The 18,238-nt window shown below is 46.8% G+C and overlaps 3 protein-coding genes across 6 annotated transcripts; 2 read left to right on the top strand and 1 right to left on the bottom strand.

Moving 5' to 3' along the window:
• Positions 1 to 1,105: 1,105 nt before the first annotated feature.
• Positions 1,106 to 4,603, bottom strand: tyw5 (tRNA-yW synthesizing protein 5). The gene is made up of 8 exons (XM_015023991.1): positions 4,403 to 4,603; positions 3,704 to 3,858; positions 3,560 to 3,629; positions 3,442 to 3,486; positions 2,108 to 2,245; positions 1,944 to 2,031; positions 1,723 to 1,839; positions 1,106 to 1,634 (listed from the first exon to the last, which is right to left on the bottom strand). The coding sequence occupies exons 1-8, from the start codon at positions 4,481 to 4,483 to the stop codon at positions 1,318 to 1,320; spliced, it is 1,011 nt and encodes a 336-aa protein (XP_014879477.1). The 5' UTR covers positions 4,484 to 4,603; the 3' UTR covers positions 1,106 to 1,317.
• Positions 4,604 to 4,660: 57 nt separating this feature from the next.
• On the top strand, positions 4,661 to 7,739 carry maip1 (matrix AAA peptidase interacting protein 1). Of its 3 annotated transcripts, none has more exons than XM_015023992.1 (5): positions 4,665 to 5,107; positions 5,420 to 5,491; positions 5,571 to 5,697; positions 6,977 to 7,124; positions 7,205 to 7,739. In XM_015023992.1, exons 1-5 carry the CDS (start codon positions 4,772 to 4,774, stop codon positions 7,281 to 7,283), a joined length of 762 nt encoding a protein of 253 aa, XP_014879478.1. In that variant the 5' UTR covers positions 4,665 to 4,771; the 3' UTR covers positions 7,284 to 7,739. The 3 variants fall into 3 exon arrangements, with proteins under 3 accessions (XP_014879480.1, XP_014879478.1, XP_014879479.1); XM_015023993.1 differs by having other exon boundaries at positions 4,772 to 5,071; XM_015023994.1 differs by lacking the exon at positions 7,205 to 7,739 and having other exon boundaries at positions 4,661 to 5,107; positions 6,977 to 7,164.
• A 745-nt stretch (positions 7,740 to 8,484) lies between these two features.
• pgap1 (post-GPI attachment to proteins inositol deacylase 1) lies at positions 8,485 to 16,968 on the top strand. 2 transcript variants are annotated; one of them, XM_015023990.1, is made up of 26 exons: positions 8,485 to 8,923; positions 9,723 to 9,876; positions 9,984 to 10,159; positions 10,491 to 10,659; positions 10,731 to 10,891; positions 10,966 to 11,018; positions 11,086 to 11,152; positions 11,243 to 11,348; positions 11,604 to 11,662; positions 11,748 to 11,831; positions 12,770 to 12,819; positions 12,905 to 12,956; positions 13,031 to 13,108; positions 13,195 to 13,270; positions 13,557 to 13,630; positions 13,702 to 13,753; positions 13,864 to 13,930; positions 14,003 to 14,108; positions 14,258 to 14,296; positions 14,377 to 14,561; positions 14,638 to 14,847; positions 14,919 to 15,054; positions 15,527 to 15,577; positions 15,650 to 15,834; positions 15,909 to 16,013; positions 16,711 to 16,968. In XM_015023990.1, exons 1-26 carry the CDS (start codon positions 8,792 to 8,794, stop codon positions 16,847 to 16,849), a joined length of 2,766 nt encoding a protein of 921 aa, XP_014879476.1. In that variant the 5' UTR covers positions 8,485 to 8,791; the 3' UTR covers positions 16,850 to 16,968. The 2 variants fall into 2 exon arrangements, with proteins under 2 accessions (XP_014879476.1, XP_014879475.1); XM_015023989.1 differs by having other exon boundaries at positions 10,488 to 10,659.
• Positions 16,969 to 18,238: the final 1,270 nt, after the last annotated feature.

Below are 18,238 nucleotides of genomic sequence, written 5' to 3'. Positions count from 1 at the left end.
ACTAGCACTAGCTAACATTTTAGCTTTAGTTTAGATCAGATTAACCGTTATGATTTCTATGTTGGTAGCATTAGCTAAAATGCTTTTAAAATCTGAATGATGTTCCCATCAGAATAATCAGGACTCCATATCGTGTTTTTATTTAAAGGATCTCGATTCATTTATATAAAAATAAGAGATTTTTTATTTTTTTTTTTAAGTTTAAGCAATGATTATTAGTGTGAGACAAATTAGCTATTAATGCTAACATGCTAGCATGATGTTTGATGCGTTTCAGTAACTAGTGACTAAAAGTCAGATTGTATTGTGTTGTGTTTTCTTGTTCAGTACTCATCTTTAAAATGAATCACACTTCTTTTCGTTAGATAGCTGTGTTCACTTTATTGCTAACGTTCAGCCTTCGGTTAACTTCATCTCTATATCTCTTGTTAGAACAGTGCTGCCTTTACACAAGAACTCACTCTCATTGCCCCCTGGTGGACAACAGCAGTACAACATGCACATGAACAAAGTGACAGGATATAGAACTTGTAGCTTTACCTTTCAAAGTAAATTAGAAAACATGAACGCATAACACAGAATAACTCAAAGACAAGTTAAGATGAGAACATATTCTAACATATTGCATAAAATCTGCTGAACTTTGGGAGTTATTTCCTCTTGCAGTCACATTTGCAGCAGGCGGTTCTGACTCTACTCTAGATGGCGCCACAGATTGAGGTAAGAACAAAAACATTTTCTTTATTTTACCGGCAGAAATCCTCAGAAACTGTGGAAGCCCATTTCCGCCATGAAAGAAAAAATAAAAGACCAACAGGAAGTCATAATTTCGACTTTCAAAGTCATAATTATGAGAAAGTCGAAATTATGACTTCCTGTTGGTCTTTTATTTTTTCTTTCATGGCGGAAATGGGCTTCCATAAAAAACGTAATGTTTTTCATTAAAATGTGTCTGATTTCCTGAGGGTCTTCTAGTGTTTGATACTAGTCAGTTTATTACTTGTAAATAAAGGTTGTAAACTCTGAGGTTAATCAGACGTAGCATCTTAAGGAGTGATGATTTCTAGCCAACCTAAAATGCAAAACACGAAGAAAATGACATTGATCTGATGAAAATGTTTTAATTCTCTGGTCCAGTTAAATCTTCAACAGCTATTTAGAGAACTTTCAAGAAGAGACATTAGTAAAACAATTTCTTATTTCTTTATATTTTTGTCTCTTTTCCAGGAAAATTAATTCTGAATAAATTAAACCAAGAAGTGAAACTTTACCAACGTTTATACAAAGAAATAACTGATATTCTTTGTTTCCGTTGCTTCATAGATCTTTATACACTCGTCCATGTTTGTGGGACAGACTTCTGGGTATTGTAGTTTCTGAGTCTGGATTGTGGCAATAAGTCCGGTTCTGGATGCGTTGGACCATCCGCCGGCCGTAGAAGTCCCGGTACTCCGCCGGAAGCTCGTCCAGAGTGTGCAGCGCCCTCTCCAGAGTCTGCAGCGCCCGAGCAGCGGCCACCGGGTCTTTGTTGCCGTAAGGGTCCTTCTTGTCGTACGCCTCCGCAGGCAGGTGGCGCCAGAAGACGTTAACGCCGACTCCAAAGTGCAGAGCGAGGGTGTTATGGAACCACAGCGCTGGGGAGGACAGGACGATGGGACGTTAGTTTGGGTTCATCCAGAGTTTCTGGGAGCTTTGAAAGTTGTGAAATCTGGATTTTCCTACCGGGGATGAAAAGCAGATCTCCAGGCTCCAGAACGCAGTCGTATCTCTGGGCTTTTATAAACTCAGGAAACCGTTTCAGATCAGGAGCATCAACGTCCAGAACCTCTGATTTGTCACCTGATGGGTTGAATCAGCAAAGCGACACTTTAACGCCTCACCGACCCGTTTACCTCAGAGTTTAAACATGGATGCATCAGGCTCAGGTTTTCATAGGTCCTCACCGTTGAGGTAGAGGTGCAATGCATCCTGGGGCCTGTAGAGGGCCACCCTCTTCCTTCCTGTGACCTGAGCCAGCAGGTTGTCCATCACCTTCAACAACAGAGCAATCTGAAAACAGCTGGCCCGGACATTAAAGCCACTGAGACCCGGTCCAACCAGAACTCACGTCATAGTGGGTCCACAGCTGCAGACCGCAGGAGCTGATCCGGAAAACACTGGAGAAGAACCGGTCCGGTTCAAAGAACTGCGGCGTGTGAAAGTCCTCAGCCAGGTCCGGGAATTGTCTGCTCAGGTCAGCGGGTTCCTGCAGAGACAGAACCAACCTGAGGAAAACCGGACCTGCAGCCCATCAGAACCCAGAAACTCAACATCTGAAACCCAGAACTGACCCAGCTGAGTGACACCGGAAGGACGCGTCTGCTTTCAGAACCTAACAGGAACTACGCTGCGTCCATTTGGAGCCAGAATCAGAAAAATCATCTGGAACGAAGTCGGACTTGTCTGAGGATTTTGTTGCGTTGCGAACTCGGAGCTGGGTTCGATGTTAGACCTGAACCAACAGTCAGTGATCAGGTTTCCAACATGGCGACGCCAGCAGCTGCTGTTCGCATTTCTGCTTCCAAACATCAAGTTAAATTTCCTTTCCATCAGCAAACGCCAGCTTTAATCTGTTCAGTTTGGAGCTGCAGACGCTGCATGTGGCAATGATTTTAGACTCATGTCTTCTAAAATAAACATGTTTCCACCTCAGCTTCCTGCTGTCGATGCGAGGAGCGGCCATATTGAATCGCTAAGTCGGCCTTACAAGTCGGGCCAGTCGGAGTTTCTCCCAGTTTCCCAGTGGGAAGTCCGACTTCCACTGTTTTACTTTGAGTTTCAACATGGCCGCTCCTCACATCAACAGGAAGAAGCATGAGTAAGAGTGGACCTAAAATCAATGCTACATGTAGCGCTTGCAGCTCTAACAGACTAAAACTGATGGAAAGTAAAGCTGCAGACGATGTTCGATCAGCCGTGTGCGATAGTGAAGAATCGCATTAGGAAATGGCAAAATTATAAATAAATTCATGTTTCATAAAAACATTTTTACACTCGCTTTTTTTTTAAAACTTTTCTAGAAAATCTTTAACATTCTAACAGGGAGATAGAAAACGGTTTGCAGAATAAGTTCTGATGTAGAGAACTTTTCCATGCCTTACCAGAGCCACCAAACTGAGTCGTTCTCTATTGTTTTAGACTTTTGGTCCAAAGTAGTGAGCAACGTCTACTTCCTGTTTACTGCAGCCATGCGGAGCGTCAACATCTGATGGAAACGCTGAATTCACATTTTCTCTTTTTTTAATGACATTTTCCAATCAGGTGTGAAATGCCTACGAAGACACGCTGTCCAATCATTCATGTCTCATCCTCATCATCCTCATCCTCATCATCCTCCTCCCAAAGGCAGCCAGACTGAAAACTCCACACTCAGGTTTTCTTTAGGTCGTTTCAGTCTTTTACCTTCCGGACGTCCTCTCCCAGCGAGCGGAGATAGTAGCTCTCCTCCTGAAACCAAAGTCAGGAGTTTACCCCAGTGAAGGAAAACGATCAGCAGTAAATCCAGCTGATCCGATCCTACCTCAGCCAGGAAGAAGTCGGAGTGTTTGGTCTCAGCTGCTCTCTTGACGAACTCATCAAACGGCAGAGTCCTGGTGATAAAACGTCAAGACGGTTAGAGGTCGGCTCCTCCATCACAGCTGAAGCTCTGGATGTTGGAGCTCACCTGTAGATGAAGTTTTTATGAAGAAAATCCATCTGAGGTACGGAGGAGACGTGGATCTTCACCTCCCTCTGACCTCCTTTCAAAGCCAGGTATTCAACTGTCCACCTGTCCACACACGGGCCCAGATCCACGCCCCGCAGGATCGCCGGGCTGCGCTGGAGGACAGCGACACGTCACACCAATCGGAGCCAACAAGGCGCATCAAGTTCATCCATATCAAACCAACTCTCAAGCATGGTGGTGGATGAATCATGATCTGGACTCATCATGTATTCTAGAGTCCAGTTTTAGTCAAACAGCTGAAGATATTATCATGAAGTATCACTATTCTTACTTGAGTAGTTTCTGCCCACCGTGAGAAACTAAACTGAATGATGAACAATTAAAAATGCACCAGGCACGATTTGTTGAAAGCCTTTTGAATCATTTCGTCCGTTCTGACATATTTTTACATTACCTACTTCATGAGTTTTATTTTAAAAATATTTTATTATAATTTTAGTCTTTAAAGCATCCAATTTTGCTAATAACTTTATATTTTCTGTCAGTCATGTCATATTTTTTTAAATTAAATCAGATCAGTTAGTACTCCAGTAGATGTTTCTGCGGTGACTCGTAAAACTCAGGTGTAACACTGAAACCGGTCCTCGTGTTATCTGGAGCCGCGAGGAGCGCCTGAACGGAGCCGTTCCTTCTTACCCCGGGATAAACCTCGTTCAGAAACACGTCCCGGTCCACTTCAGTGAAAATCGGAACCGCTACTCTTTCCTGGACCTCCATTTAAAGTAATTTAGGACTCTATCTATTCACGGAAGTTGCGGGATCAAGGCTTCCGCTGGTGTTACTTTGTTATCGTTCCCCACATGGAGAAAGAATCAGATAAATATATATACATACATATATGTAAAAAAATAAAATAAAAAAAATAAAAAAAAATAAGAAGTTATTTTAATAAATTTGTTTATTGTGTATGAACGTCAAGCTGGGTCTCGGATATTATTTCTGCTGGGATTTTCTGTCTGAACAACTAGTTTCGGACCGGAGCCAGCAGCAAAGCGGACGGTAAAGATGGTGTCCCTCCTGTTCAGATGTTATCCTCGGCTGCCTTCATCCTTCACTCTGGCTCGGTTCGTTTTAAACCAGAATCTGGGTAGGAGTCAGCGGTGCTGTCTGGTCCGGGCAGGTAACCTCCCGGCCAGACGGACCTACAGCTCGGAGCGGGATCAGCACCACCCGAAGCCGAAAGTGGTGGTGGTCGGCATCCCGAACCCGTTCATCTGGTTCCGGACCCGGATCTACTACTTCCTGATCAGAACCTACTTTGACAAAGAGTTCAGCATCGAGGAGTTCACAGAGGGAGCGAAGCAGGTTCGGTTCAAACCCGGAGACCAGACCTGGATTCTGTTCGGTTCACACTGGTTCCGTTCATCAATTCATTATTATTTTCATTTTTATTATGAAAATAATAATAATGTAATAATTTACATAGCATTTGATATAAAACTCCGACTTTATGTATTGGTTTTGTTTTTAATTTTATGAATGAAATAATTATTATCACTTTGATAAATCTGGTAGATTTTCAACAATGTTATAAGTTCATTAATGTGCACTGTCACATCCATCCAACATCCACCAGCATCTCTGTGGATGCTGGTGGATGGACCATCTTGGTTCTGTCCTCCAGTGATTTGGACTCTGTCCTCTGTCCTCCAGGCTTTCTCCCACGTCTCCAGACTTTTGTCTCGGTGTCAGTTTGAGGCTCTGGAGGGCCTCGTCGCTAAAGATGTGAGTATGAAGATGATGATGATCTCAGTGGGTCAGGAACAGCAGCATCTTCATCATGTCTTCCTCCTCTGTCCTGCAGCTGATTGGGAAGCTGGAGCAGAAGTGCGGCTCTTTGCCGTGCAGCTACCAGAGAGCTCTGTGTGCCGAGCCGGAGGACGTGATGTACACGATGCCGGGAGACGTGGGGATCTTCTACGACGACGACGGTGAGCTCAGAGCCGGCGGCACAAACACTGAAAACAGCACATTTATTCCTAACAGGGCTTTTTATTCATTTATTAATTAAAAAGCACAAATGATTTCTTACAAACTGTGAAAACCTACAAACTATTTTTTATTTATTTATTTTGAAAGGTACAAATTAATTTAACAAATATTTTGTCCTTTTTAAGTGTTTAGATTATTTATTTTTAAAGAACTAATTTATTGCGAATGGGATTTGTGTTTGTTCCAACCACTTCTTCCCCTGATGCTACAAAATGAAATACTAATAGAGCTGCAAAAAAGGTTTTATAATTATATTACTAAATTATTTATTTTATTTTGAAAGGGAACAAAATTAACTAAAATTAATTCATATTTTCAGGTTTTAGAACAAAATAAACCAAATAACTTACAGACTGAGTCACTATTCCATAAATATTAAATAAAGGGAGATAGCCCACATAAAGCACATTGTCTGATGTTAAAAAACATAAAATTATTTCAATTATTATTTTCAAAGCCTTGTATCATTGGTTGTCTTTCTATTATTGATCTGTAGATCTGTCATGGAGATAATAAAACCAGCCTTCGTTAACTAAAACCTCTTGTTTGATTTTCTTAAAGTGACAGCGCAGGAGCTGAGCTACGGTGGCTCACAGGGATGGTGCAAACTCCAAAACACAGAAGAAACAAATAGAAAAAGAAATGCACAGCTGGAAATAGAAGCTAAAAATCTAAAACGGCACATTTAAAATGCTGCCAACTGACTCCACTAAGTGCAAGTCCTCCAGACCACCAGGGGGAGCCGATCACCAGACTATCAGGGACCAGACCGTTGGTAAAGACAGGATGACCAGAAAGACCTCACTCTTTTCCGGAGCTAATATTACCAATTCCAGACGCCCCCTGGTGGTCTGGAGGACTTCTATTCTGTGGAGCATCATTTTATTGTTGCTGTTGCAGCGTTTTTCAGTTGCTTTTGTTTATCTGTGTGCCTTTGTTTTTGTGTTAAAATTTGGACCTGAGGGCCACATGTGGCCCGGGAGCCGCAGGTTGGAAACCTCTGGTCTAAACCCGGATCTGTAAAAACAATATCTGATTCTTTGGGTCCTCCGTCTTCCAGCTGGTGGAACTGGAAGTGAGAAAGAAAAACCCCGCTTTCGTTCTCCAGGCAGTAAACCAGTGATGTCAGAGCGTTCAGTTTATTTAATGATGTCAGAACCATTTAATCGGACCTCTCTGCTCTGGTTCTGGTTCTGGTTCCTCCGTGTCGGGCTGCAGGCAGGAAGTTCGTCAGCATCCTGATGCGGTTCTGGTACCTGACCAGCGTTGGTCTCCCTGACGACATCATGGAAGGAACCCGGATGTTCACGGTGTCCATCGGCGACAGAGAGATGGAGGCCAAGCGGCTGCTCACTGCCATCTACGAGTCAGTACCAGAACCCGAGCAGAACCGCTCCTCACGCTGAGCAATCTGGACGCTAAGGTTCTGTTGTTGTTCTGGTTCAGGTTCCAGAGGGAGTTCACCAAAGGCGTCGCTCCAGACTGGACCATCACCCGGATAGAACACTCCAGTCTCCTGGACTAGACCGGGCCGGGCCGGTACCGAGGACCGGTCCGGTCGCTGCTCCTCACCAGGAGCCCAGGGGGATGGAACCAGAACCGCCTGGACTGGATCTGGATTCGGTTCCAAGCGGATGACATCATCACCCGCTGACTGGATTTAGCATGAAACTGAAGGCTGAACATGGAGTTCTGACCCAAACCTGCTGCTGACTAGTTTTGATTCTACGACCTGGTTCTGGTCTAATCAGGACCTCCATTTTGTTTCTACATTAAAATAATATCCCACCATTTTCTTTTATTATTTTCAAGAAACTTTGAGCAACAGATTTCAGTTTAATCAGAACTTAAAGATTCAACCAGTCAGAGAGCTGGAATCTGTCAGAATAGACCAATAGGAGAGCAGCTACTGAGTGACGATTTCTATGAGTTTTATTCGATGTATAAAGTAATAATTTCCTGAATAAAAGTCCTTTAATGGGAGGAAGACGGATGTTTTTAGATGTTCTAACATCTAAAAGTTCTCCTGATTCGTCCTGACTGGTTTAACTGGTTTAACTGGTCTCTCTGCGCCTGTCTGTTGGTCCTGTGATGGACCCGCCTCTCAGATGACGGATCCATGATTAGATGAGATTCTGATTCAATCTGCTGGACTCAACATGATGAACGTTCAGTTTGAACCGTGAACAGCTTTAGCCAACCTGTACATCTTTTAATTCATAGTTAAAGTAAAACTGGGAAGATAAGACATTTAAGTTGGTCCAAGGGAACAATTAGTGACAGTTTCTGTTTCATGACAAGAAACTGATTTAGTATTTATCTCAGTGAAACCAGTTGAACAGGGAACTGGCCCCGGCGGTTCAACTGTTTTTATTCCAGTTCTTCCATCGGTTAGAGCAGGAAGAGTTTATCAGATAAAACCATCTTCCTCCCATTAAAGTTATTTAATACCATAAATAATGTTTTCAATTGGAAATTATTGAATCAAACTGATCGTTTCACGCGCAGAAATCGTCACTCAGTAGCTGATCTGCTATTGGTCAATCGTCACACTTCCGTTTCTCTGATTGGTCAAACACCCTGAGAGTGCGCATCCTTCGTAGTCAGCCGGTGGACAACTCGGGTACAGATAACAACGAGGCGGTGTGGGAGGTGTTATCAAGACAGCTGCTCAGAGAAAAGCGTTTTCTTCTTAACAGAATTACCTTGTTTACGTCATTTAATGCCGAACACTTCCTGGTTCCCACAAATCACGTTATACCGATTTAATTACGTTACTCGTTTTATAAAGGGACAGTTTTATTTCCAAACAGCCCCGCTTTAGGTCACGTTATCAGCTGGTCTCAAACCACGCCCACCGTTTGGCCCGGTTCCTCGCCGGCTGACTGTAAAGGAGTGTACCCTGTGAGGCTGAGTTGTGAACTGGTTCTACTGGACTGGCGTTGACGCCCTCACCGAGTAGACCTACAGATGAGCACCGGAACTCGGAGATGAGGCCGCTATAGGTTCGGAGAGTCCGGTTCGACGGAAGCCATGAGGGCCGCCGCGGCGGCGTTTTATGGGGCGGCTCTGGGGCTGCTGCTGGTCGGCCTGCGGGAGCTGCTGACCGGCTTCGAGGAGAACCGATGCAGCATGACCTACATGTTTGAGTACCCGGAGTACCGGGTGAGTCCTGCCGGTTCCTCCGGGGTTCTGCTGGGGTCCAGGGAGCTGGTAACGCTTCCTGACAGCTGTGTCACGTGACCAGCTGAGGTATCACGCTGTCAGGTGAAACCCTGACCTCACCTGTGGGGGATCAGATTAGTGGGGTTCTGGAAGCAGACATCCTTAAAACTCCTGAGCAGGTCGGAGCAGAACAGAACCAGATCAGAACCAGAACATGGCTGCATGGAGCTGCTGTGAAACACAACCAGCTGTGATGCTGCTGCCAAGAGGCGATGCACCGATTACAGGTTTCTGGCCGATCACCGATCTTAAAATAGCCTGACCGGTTGATTACTTTGGTCTGAAACGTTGATAAATATAGCAACAAAGTGGATGGCAACAGCAGGGTGACTATTTTTAAACATGTCCTGGTGTGCGGGTCCATCCACCTGTCATGGGAAATGTGTAACAAGCTTTTAAAGTTTCACATAAAATAAAGAAAGTGAATCAGGCGTGTTTCCATCTATTGGTGGTTTCGGGCGAATCAATGATTTCATCAGCTATAGATTGGGCTGATTCATTGGTCACACCTGGTGATAACCTCAGGTAACCATGGTCAACAGTAAGGATGCACCGATTGGACACCAATTCCGATTTTGACTGACACCTATTTTTTTTTTGTTTAAAAGTTGGTAAATGTAGTAACGCAATTGCTAAGTTGGCAAGAGTAAGGCTGCTAAAGGTGACTTCATGCCAGCGTAGAAACGTTTTTGAATTTTGCCGTTTCTAATTTTCCGTTCTCTGTGGTTTTTGTTGGCAGCGCGTGTCTCTGCCCAGACGCGTGGCCAGACTTTACCCGGCATACGGCCTCTACCTCTACGGCGAGGGCCTGTATGCTCAGGAGACCCGGGCGCTCAAACTCACCGGCGCGCCCGTGCTCTTCCTGCCCGGAAATGCCGGCAGCTACAAGCAAGGTGAGGGAAACGGGAACCATCAATTCCCACACAAGTTTAAAGGTACGATGTAAAGAGAGTGGATGGCTTCCTGCTCTCTGATTGGCTCTCCCCGTCATGTGACGTAGTTCGCTCTCTGGGCTCGGTGGCCCTGAGGAAGGCGGAGAACATGGAGGGCGGCGTCCATCTCAACGTCTTCACCGTGGACTTCAACGAGGAGCTGGTGGCACTTTACGGCGGCAGTTTGCTCCAGCAGACCCACTTCCTGCACGAGAGCATCAAGGCCATCCTGCGGCTGTACAAGGTCAGAACCGGCTGGTACCGACCCGTCCGGTCCGACTTCTGACCTCAGCGGCTTTTATGTGACAAAGCAACAGGAAGTATCCATGCTGCAGAGCGCTACACATTTAACTGCTAATGGAAGCGAGGCCAGAAGAAAAATGAAATATTAAAAATAAAACAAATTGACAAATTAATATTAATAAAATATAAATACAAAATAATAAGAATAAATACAAATATTTTTCAAACTTATTTAAAATAAAATTTAAATAAATTGTGAAAATAAAGTTCTGCTCAGCTGTTTGTCACATAAAGTCGTATTAAATGACGTGAAGGTCCGGTTCCCCCAGCAGCTGAAAACTCCGCCCCAGAGCGTGGTGCTGGTCGGCCACTCCATGGGGGGCGTGGTGGCCCGGGCGCTGTTCACTCTTCCTCGCTTCAACCCTCACCTGGTCAGCCTCATCATCACTCAGGCCTCCCCCCATATGGCCCCAGTTCTGGCCCTGGACCCGTACCTGCTGGGTGAGCCGAGCCGGTCGCCGTTGCACCAGTTGCCGGTTGCCGTGGTAACTCTGTTTTAATCCTCTCCCTAGATTTCTACACGGCGGTGCGGCAGAAGTGGGTGAATCAGGCAGCCAAGCTCAGGAACATCACCGTGCTGTCCGTGGGAGGCGGTTACCGTGACTACCAGGTCCGGTCTGGGCTGACGTCCCTGCCCTGTCCCCCAGGAGACCCCAACAAGCTGTCTCTGGTGGTACGGCTGGTTTGTAGTGTTCAGTTTGTCCCGTCCCTGCGCCTTCCTCTGCTGAGCCTTGTGATCTGTGTCAGGTGACGGCAGTTCCCCGGACCTGGGTTTCCACCGACCATCTCTCCATCGTCTGGTAAGTCGCCTGGATCTCACCTGGATCTCACGTCAGGCGTCTCAAACACTGTTTGCCTCTGCTGCAGGTGCAAAGAGCTGGTCCTCGCCACGGTCAGGGCGTTCTTTGACCTCATCGATGCCCAAACCAGACAGGTCTGAACACCTCAGCTGCTTGTTGTCATGGAGATCTCTGTCGTCAAGGTGTTGTCATGGTGTCCTCACAGCTGATCCGATGTCCAACAGTTCACAGATGATCCAGAGAGGAGGCGGAGCGTCTTGAACCATCACTTCATCAGACACCCCGTCAGGACACTGAGAGACGTCAAGGACACATCCGTCCCCATCCTGGGTGAGAGAACGGATCTTTAATCTGAGGGCAGCGCCGTCTAGCGGCAGGGGGCGCCGTCTAGCAGCAGGGGGTGCCGTCTAGCGGCAGGGGGCGCCGTCTAGCGGCAGGGGGCGCCGTCTAGCGGTAGGGGGCGCTCTATAGTGGCACTGGGAGCTGTCTAGTGGCAGGGGGCTCCTTATCAGCGAGTCAATTGGCATATTGTGGTTCTGGTTCTGACCGTGTTACTGATCTGAGTTCTGCTCCCTTGTTGTCCAGATGTTCCTGAAGCCTGGAGTGAAGTGAACTCTCTACGTCTGTCCTACAGAACTCCAAAGGTACCAACAGAACCTCCTCCGGGCAGACAGAAGGTCCACCAGGCGGTTCTGAGATTCTGGAGTGACACTCTGCTCTGTCTGACAGGAAGGACAACTGAAGTACTTCCTGTTTGCTCTGCCCAGTCGGCGGAAGGCCTACAGTCATTTCTACTGCCGCAGCAACAACCTGGTGGGTTCTGCTCACAACTCCAGAACTTCGTCCTGAGGTTCTGCCGACCCACAGCATCCAGATAGGTGGGCTCTTTCTGTCATCAGCAGAGGAAATGGTCCTGGTCTTGGTTCTGCTTTCTCGTCACTTCCGGACCCGATTCGACTGACGGTCTGTCGCTCCATAGTTTACTGGCTGCTGTTCCTTCACCAGATCCTTCAGAACCAATCCCAGCTTCTCACCGGGTTTCTGATCTGGTTCTGATGTGACCACAGGCTCATATTTTTGGAGTTAAACTGGGGCCAAAAAGTTTGTTAAAAATACAAATTAAAATATTAACTTCCTGTCGTGTTTGGGGGTGGAGTCTCAGAAAGTGGGCGGAGCATCTGGACAGGGTGGCCCCGCCTTTCTTCCTACTTTATGATCCCAGTTTATCTCCAGGTACGTCTCGATGGTTTTCCTGAACAGAATTGTTGATTTTCTGCTGCTCTGGATTTTTCATATCTGATTTCTGATTTAAATTAATTCTATTTTCTTTTTTAAAAGAAATTGCAAATGACAGTTTTTGAAAACATATCAATCTTTAATTTCAGTTCCCCTGTTTGGGAGCTGATCTGAAGTCAGAGCTCAGTCCTGCTTTAAAACAAGATGGCGGCCTGATTGTTTTATGCTGATTAATGACCCAGTGGATTTCTGGCTCCGCCTACCAGAGCGTTTCCTCTACGCTCTCGTCTCGATGATCCTGATGGAAACTCCTCCCAGCTGCAGTTTTAATACAAAATGCTGCTGCAGCTTTTCTGAACTGCTTCCCTCTGCTGATCATAAAAATTTTATTTTTACTTTGGTTGAAATCCTGTGAAAAAACGTTTTCTCTTTGCTCAGTGATGTGAAAACAAGGTGGATTTTAGCGTTTCTGTCCCTTTAAATCATTGGTAAAATGTGTGGTTGTTGTCCAACAGGAGATGAGCAGCTGGGTTTTCGGCTGTCTCCATGGCAACGCCTCCTCCTGGTAAACACCGCCATCTTGAATTATTGAGACATTTGAGCCGCTCTGGTGTGTGGGATGAGCAGCCTGTCTCTGTCTCTGTCCTCAGCGGCCACGCCGTGGACCTGTCCATGGGAACTGAGCTGCTGCCAGCTTATAAGGTGACCTGAGCAGAACCGGCACGGTTTGGCCCGGTTCTGCTCGGGTTGTAATGAGAACCTGTCTCCTCCCTCAGGTTCTGGTTCTGAGTCTGGCCGACTTGTCCTCTTTCACTCATCTGGTCGTTTCTGCCTCCAACCTCAACAGCAAACAGGTCAGGTCATCCTTCCCCCGAACCGGGTCACTGGCGGTTCTGACCTGGTCTGAGGCTCTTTTAACAACAAGTGTTTCTTCCTTCAGTTCACGGTGGAGTGTGAGTGGCAGAGAGAAGAATCTCTGACCCGGCCCGTCTCTGTGCCTCATGTCCTGTCCTTCGGTGAGACTGAAACTCAGTCAAAAGCAACAGCTGCTCAAAAACACATTTTAACTAAGTCTTGTTGGAGCAACAGCAGCACCAATAATATAATGAGTTTACAAGGATAAAAGTCAGTTTTATTCCTTAAGTGCCTGGTGTCGCTAATTAGCATCATAGATACATTTACACTAATGATGGGGCAATCTTGAATATAACCTGATCGACAGCAAAACAAAATGATTATTTTATAAAAAGAGTTAATAGCTGTTATTAAAGCTGATTAATTCTGGTGGTTCTGGTTCTGCAGGTTTTCAAGCCAGTGACGTCACAGTGAACTCCTCTGGACTTCTTCACAACATCCAGCTGCTGCACTTCCACCAGGTAGCCATTTCCACAGCGGCATTGTTTTCTCCTACGCTGCCTCCAGGCCTCAAACGCATCTTTGTGTCTAGGTCTACCAGGCCTTCCGGATCAGCGTGGTGAGTCACTGCAGAGGAACCAGAGGTAGGCACTTCCTGTATGAATGGATCAACTTCCTGTGACGTGGAGCGATGATCCCAGTGTGTGTGTGTGTGTGTGTGTGTGTGTGTGTGTGTGTGTGCGCGCGTGTGCAGACAGGCTGCCCGGTGTGTATCGGATGCGGGTCCCCTGGTTCCGGGAGGATTCCTTCACCACAGCCAGGTGACTCTTCCTCATTCCAGCTGCTTTCAGTTTCCTGCTGTTGGTTCTGACCCGGTTTGATCTGTCTGCCAGCGCGCCATCTGTCACAGAGATCTCAGGGATGCTTCACACCAGTCGCCCTGACAACAGCTCCAGTGTGCTACTGCAGCTCCACACCGCCCCCAACTGTCAGTACAAGGTACAGCACTGAGCTTTGCTTTCAGCCTGCAGCCTGGTGACTCTGGATTGCTAATCCCAAATTAGCAGTTTGCAACCCTGACTGTTATATAAGCTGTCAGAGGAGTCCCACATCAGAGTGATCGATCCAGAATGTTTCCTCCCCTCCAGGTGTCGGTCAGAACCTCCTTCCCCAAGGTGCTGGGACAGGTAAGTCCAGCTTTTGCTCATCCAGACAGAAGTTGCTGGTTTCTCGTTGCCAGGCAACAGGAGTTGTGCTGCGGTTCCAGGTCCTGCGGTTCTGCGGGCCGCTGGTTCCGGTCTATACGTCTGTAGCGCTGCTCTTGACCTGCGGGGGGCAGCTGTCCTCCATCCTGGCGTCGGGCCGAGCAGCAGACATGAGCGAGGCGGTGGGCGGGGCGCTGCAGCTGCACAAGGTCAACCTTCCTCTTTACCTGCTGCACATCCTCCTCAGGTGAGCCTGAGCCCCTTCCTCTAGGCCCCGCCCCCTGGGTCATTCTGGGTCACGTCTCGGTTCTGTTGTTCTCCAGCTGCTGTCGGGGCCTCCTCCCCCCGGAGGACGTCCTGCCCCCCACCCCGCCTGACGAGGCGTTTCCTGAGTGGGCGGAGTCAGGGGAAGAGTGGCGCCACCTGCTGGCGCCGCTGCTGTACGTGCTGGGGGCCACCGTGGCGTTCTGGGCCAGCGCTCTGCTGCGCCTGCTGGTCCGGCTCGCCTCACTGCTGCTGGCGCCGCTGCACAGGTAACCGCCGGTTCGGGTCAGAACCCGGTTCCCTCTGAACTCTCCCCTGACGACGGGCCGTTCCCCCGCAGGCCGTCCGTCTCCAGAGGCGCCGGGACGCTGCGGCTCCGGACCCGCCTCCTCCTGGCCGTCTGCCTGGCAGCGGCCGGATCCACTTCCTGCGGCGCTCTGGCCATCGCCGCCGCCAGCCTGCTGCACCTGAACCGGGTGAAGCACACACACACACACACACACACACACACTCTCATTCCAGGCCGTCGTTAACCGGATCAGAACCTGTTAAACTCGGTACTTCCTGGTCCATCCCTGTAGAACCTCCAGCAGCGGTTCTGACCCAAATCATTGTTGTTGTTTTATTCAGTCTTTATTTAATTTTATGTATTTTTTAAATTTGTGTTGTATTCATTTTTTCCAGTCTATTTTTTAAAAATGTTTTAATTATATATTCACAACAAATTTCTTATTTTATTGTTTTTATATAGAATTTTCTTTTTTAGATTTTATCTTCACTCTTCTTTTTTGTTTTATTTCTTCGTTTCATTTGTCGTTCATATTTGTTCTAATAGTTTTATGTTTCCTCTCCTTCGCTGCTCCAGCTGGAGGTTCGGCTAATGAAATGATCTGCTGGTTGTTTTGTCAGTCAGGGGGTGTACTTACTTTCAGTCCGTATTGCCTTCAGGTTCTCCGGCTGCAGATGACGGAGCGATCTCTGAGCCACATGTTGAACCTGGTAAGATCCAGCAGAACTCGTCTTCCCGGTTCTGTTTGGCCTGAAACCAGAACCCGCTCTCCATCCCTCCAGGCGCCACGGAAACAGAAACCGGCTGCCAACGGGGTGCCGGAGGCCGGCGAGCGCGGCCTGCTGTCAGAGGGCGCCCTGCAGGAAGTGAGGGACGACCTGCAGCTGCACCTCAGCCTGGCGACGCTGCTGCTGCTGCCCGCCGTGCTCAGCGCACCGTCGCTGCTCCACTGGAGCCGCAGCCTGAGGTAGCGCCGCGCCGCGCCGTAGGGAGCAGAGCGCCCGCCTGGCCCAGGTCTCATGGCCTTCTGGTTCTGAACAGGTTCTGCACCCGGCTGGACCCGGATCCCTGCTGGCTTCACTCCGTGCCTCTGGTCTGCGTCTCCCTGCTGCTCATCAATTGCAACACGCTGCAGCTCAGCAACAGGTGAGACAGTCGACAGGATCTGGATCCAGGTGGCCTTCAAAAATCTGCTGCTAAATTATTTTCACACAGCAGCTCAGTAAATCTGATATTTTACCAAAAATTCACAAAGTAGCTATGTAATTATTATGCTGAATATTATTAGTGCGATACCGTCTGCTCCAAAACAACCTGCAAACACATGAATGATGCTGACTCCAAGAAAAACCAAAACTAAAAACAGGTGCAACAGGAAAACGCTGCAATCTGGCTCCAGTAAACATTATTCCTCCAGACCACCAGGGGGAGCCGAGCAGCAGAGCGAGGGGACCAGAGCCTGTAGAGACGGGAAATCCAGAGGAAAAGTTTGAGGAAGGAAGAAAAGATACATTATACTTTATGTCTTTTATATTTAAACAGCAGCATATTTACGCAGCTAACATTAGTGAGTCCAGACTCCACCTAGTGGCCTGGAGGACTAACACTTTGTGGAGCGAGTTCACAGGATTTTAATCTTGCTGTTTTTATTTCCTGTGGTTGCAGCATTTTTGAGTTAATTTGCTTTTTATGGTTTATGTCTATCTTAGGCCACAACATTCACGTGTTTATTTTATCTAAATTTTATTTAAAGATTAGATAAAATAAATATTCTATAGATTTATTTCGTCTTCAGCAGATCTGACACTTCCAGGTTTTAAACTTCCTCCTTCCTGTCTTGCAGCCGACTGCTGCCTGTCGTCTCCTGCCTCCCGCTCCCATTGGCTGTCACCATGGCAACCTTTTCTTCACTCCACCTGTACAGAATTGTCTACTTCCTGTTGGCGGTGCTGGTCCCCCTGGGCGTCTGCTGCGTCCTCTGATGGCCCGGGAACCGACCCGCCCGCCGTCCGGACGTCCTGCTGCGTCGTCTGCCTTATCGCTCTGCCTTCAAGGAGTCAGCAGGGGGCGCTGTTCTGATGAGGAGGGGGTTCTGATGGACTGCCTGAACCGGTCATGTTTACATTCATAGTCCTAGAAGCAGAGCAGCAGGGTGGGGTTACAGAGGTCTGGTTTGTTCCTGGGTTCATGTCAGGGTTCTGGGTCAGAGATCAGAGGTCAGGGTTCTGGTTGTGGGACAAGCTCTGAGGCGGCGGTTAGGAAGCCAAAAGTTCAAATAAATTCTTCAGAACCTGAATTGAAACATATTCTCCTCTTCCGGGTCGGTGGCCTCGCAGATGGCCCCGCCCCTTGTTGGGCTTTAACAAACCTCCAAAGGGTTAAAGGTCGACGTCAGCCGGGTTCCAGCTGTTCAGCTGATGGTTCAGAGGTGGAACCTGCAGCATGACGCTGCCACCACCATGTCATTGCCTGACCCGATCAGCTCAGACCAGAGGACAGGGTCAAAGGTCAGAACCTCACTCTGCTGCCAGAACAACCACCACTTCCTTCAGCCTGATGGTGACCCTTCAGAATAAAAGCCTTTTTCATCGTTCTGTTCTGGTTCTGGATCCTGGTTGTTATATTTTCCTCTGTGTTTCTGGTTGCCATGGAGACCATCAGAACCGACCCAAAAGGTCCTTCTCTGCTGCCTTATTGCGTCTAATGGTAAACAATCAGCATCGCTGATTTATTGACTGATTATTTATTGCTGATTGAAATGAAGTTCAGAACCAGAACCCGGTCCATCAGAACCGCTCGATCTGGTTCGCTGCTGGCTCGGTTCTGTGTGATGTGGACCTGCTTCTGCTGAAACCAAGCAGGGATGGAAATGATTTTTTATTGCTTCGTTCACGCCTTTATTGTGAAGAGCTTCCTGTATTTTAAGCTGAAAACAGGAAGTTGATGCTTTGTGGATTTTCTGAACTTTTCTGTTTTTGTTGCCAAAAGTGATTTTATTCCTTTATATTCAAGCTGATAAAACGGAGAATCAGATCATAAAATTCATATTTAACATTTTCAACATTAAGATGCAGAAATTAAAAATGTTTAAATGTTGACGGTTGAGTTACAAAAAGAAAAAAAAATCAAATTTTTTTAAAACATTAATAAATAAGTAAAGAACCCATTTTGAAAAGTTTGAAGCTTTTAAATTTATGAATTTAAAATCTAATAGATTTTTAATATTTCAACACGGAATTTTTTAAAATATTGACTTTTTAAAAATGTAAAATAAAAACATTTTAAAAATGTAATTCATTTTAAAATTTAAATTATTTAAAATGTGACATTTAAAAATGTAGAAATTTTGAAATAAAAAAAAATTCTTATAA

The sequence above is a fragment of the Poecilia latipinna genome, unplaced genomic scaffold (genome assembly GCF_001443285.1).
Source record: "Poecilia latipinna isolate Pla-1442-1.1 unplaced genomic scaffold, P_latipinna-1.0 Scaffold3482, whole genome shotgun sequence".
NCBI lineage: Eukaryota > Metazoa > Chordata > Actinopteri > Cyprinodontiformes > Poeciliidae > Poecilia > Poecilia latipinna.
This window is presented reverse-complemented; position numbering and strand designations above follow the sequence as displayed.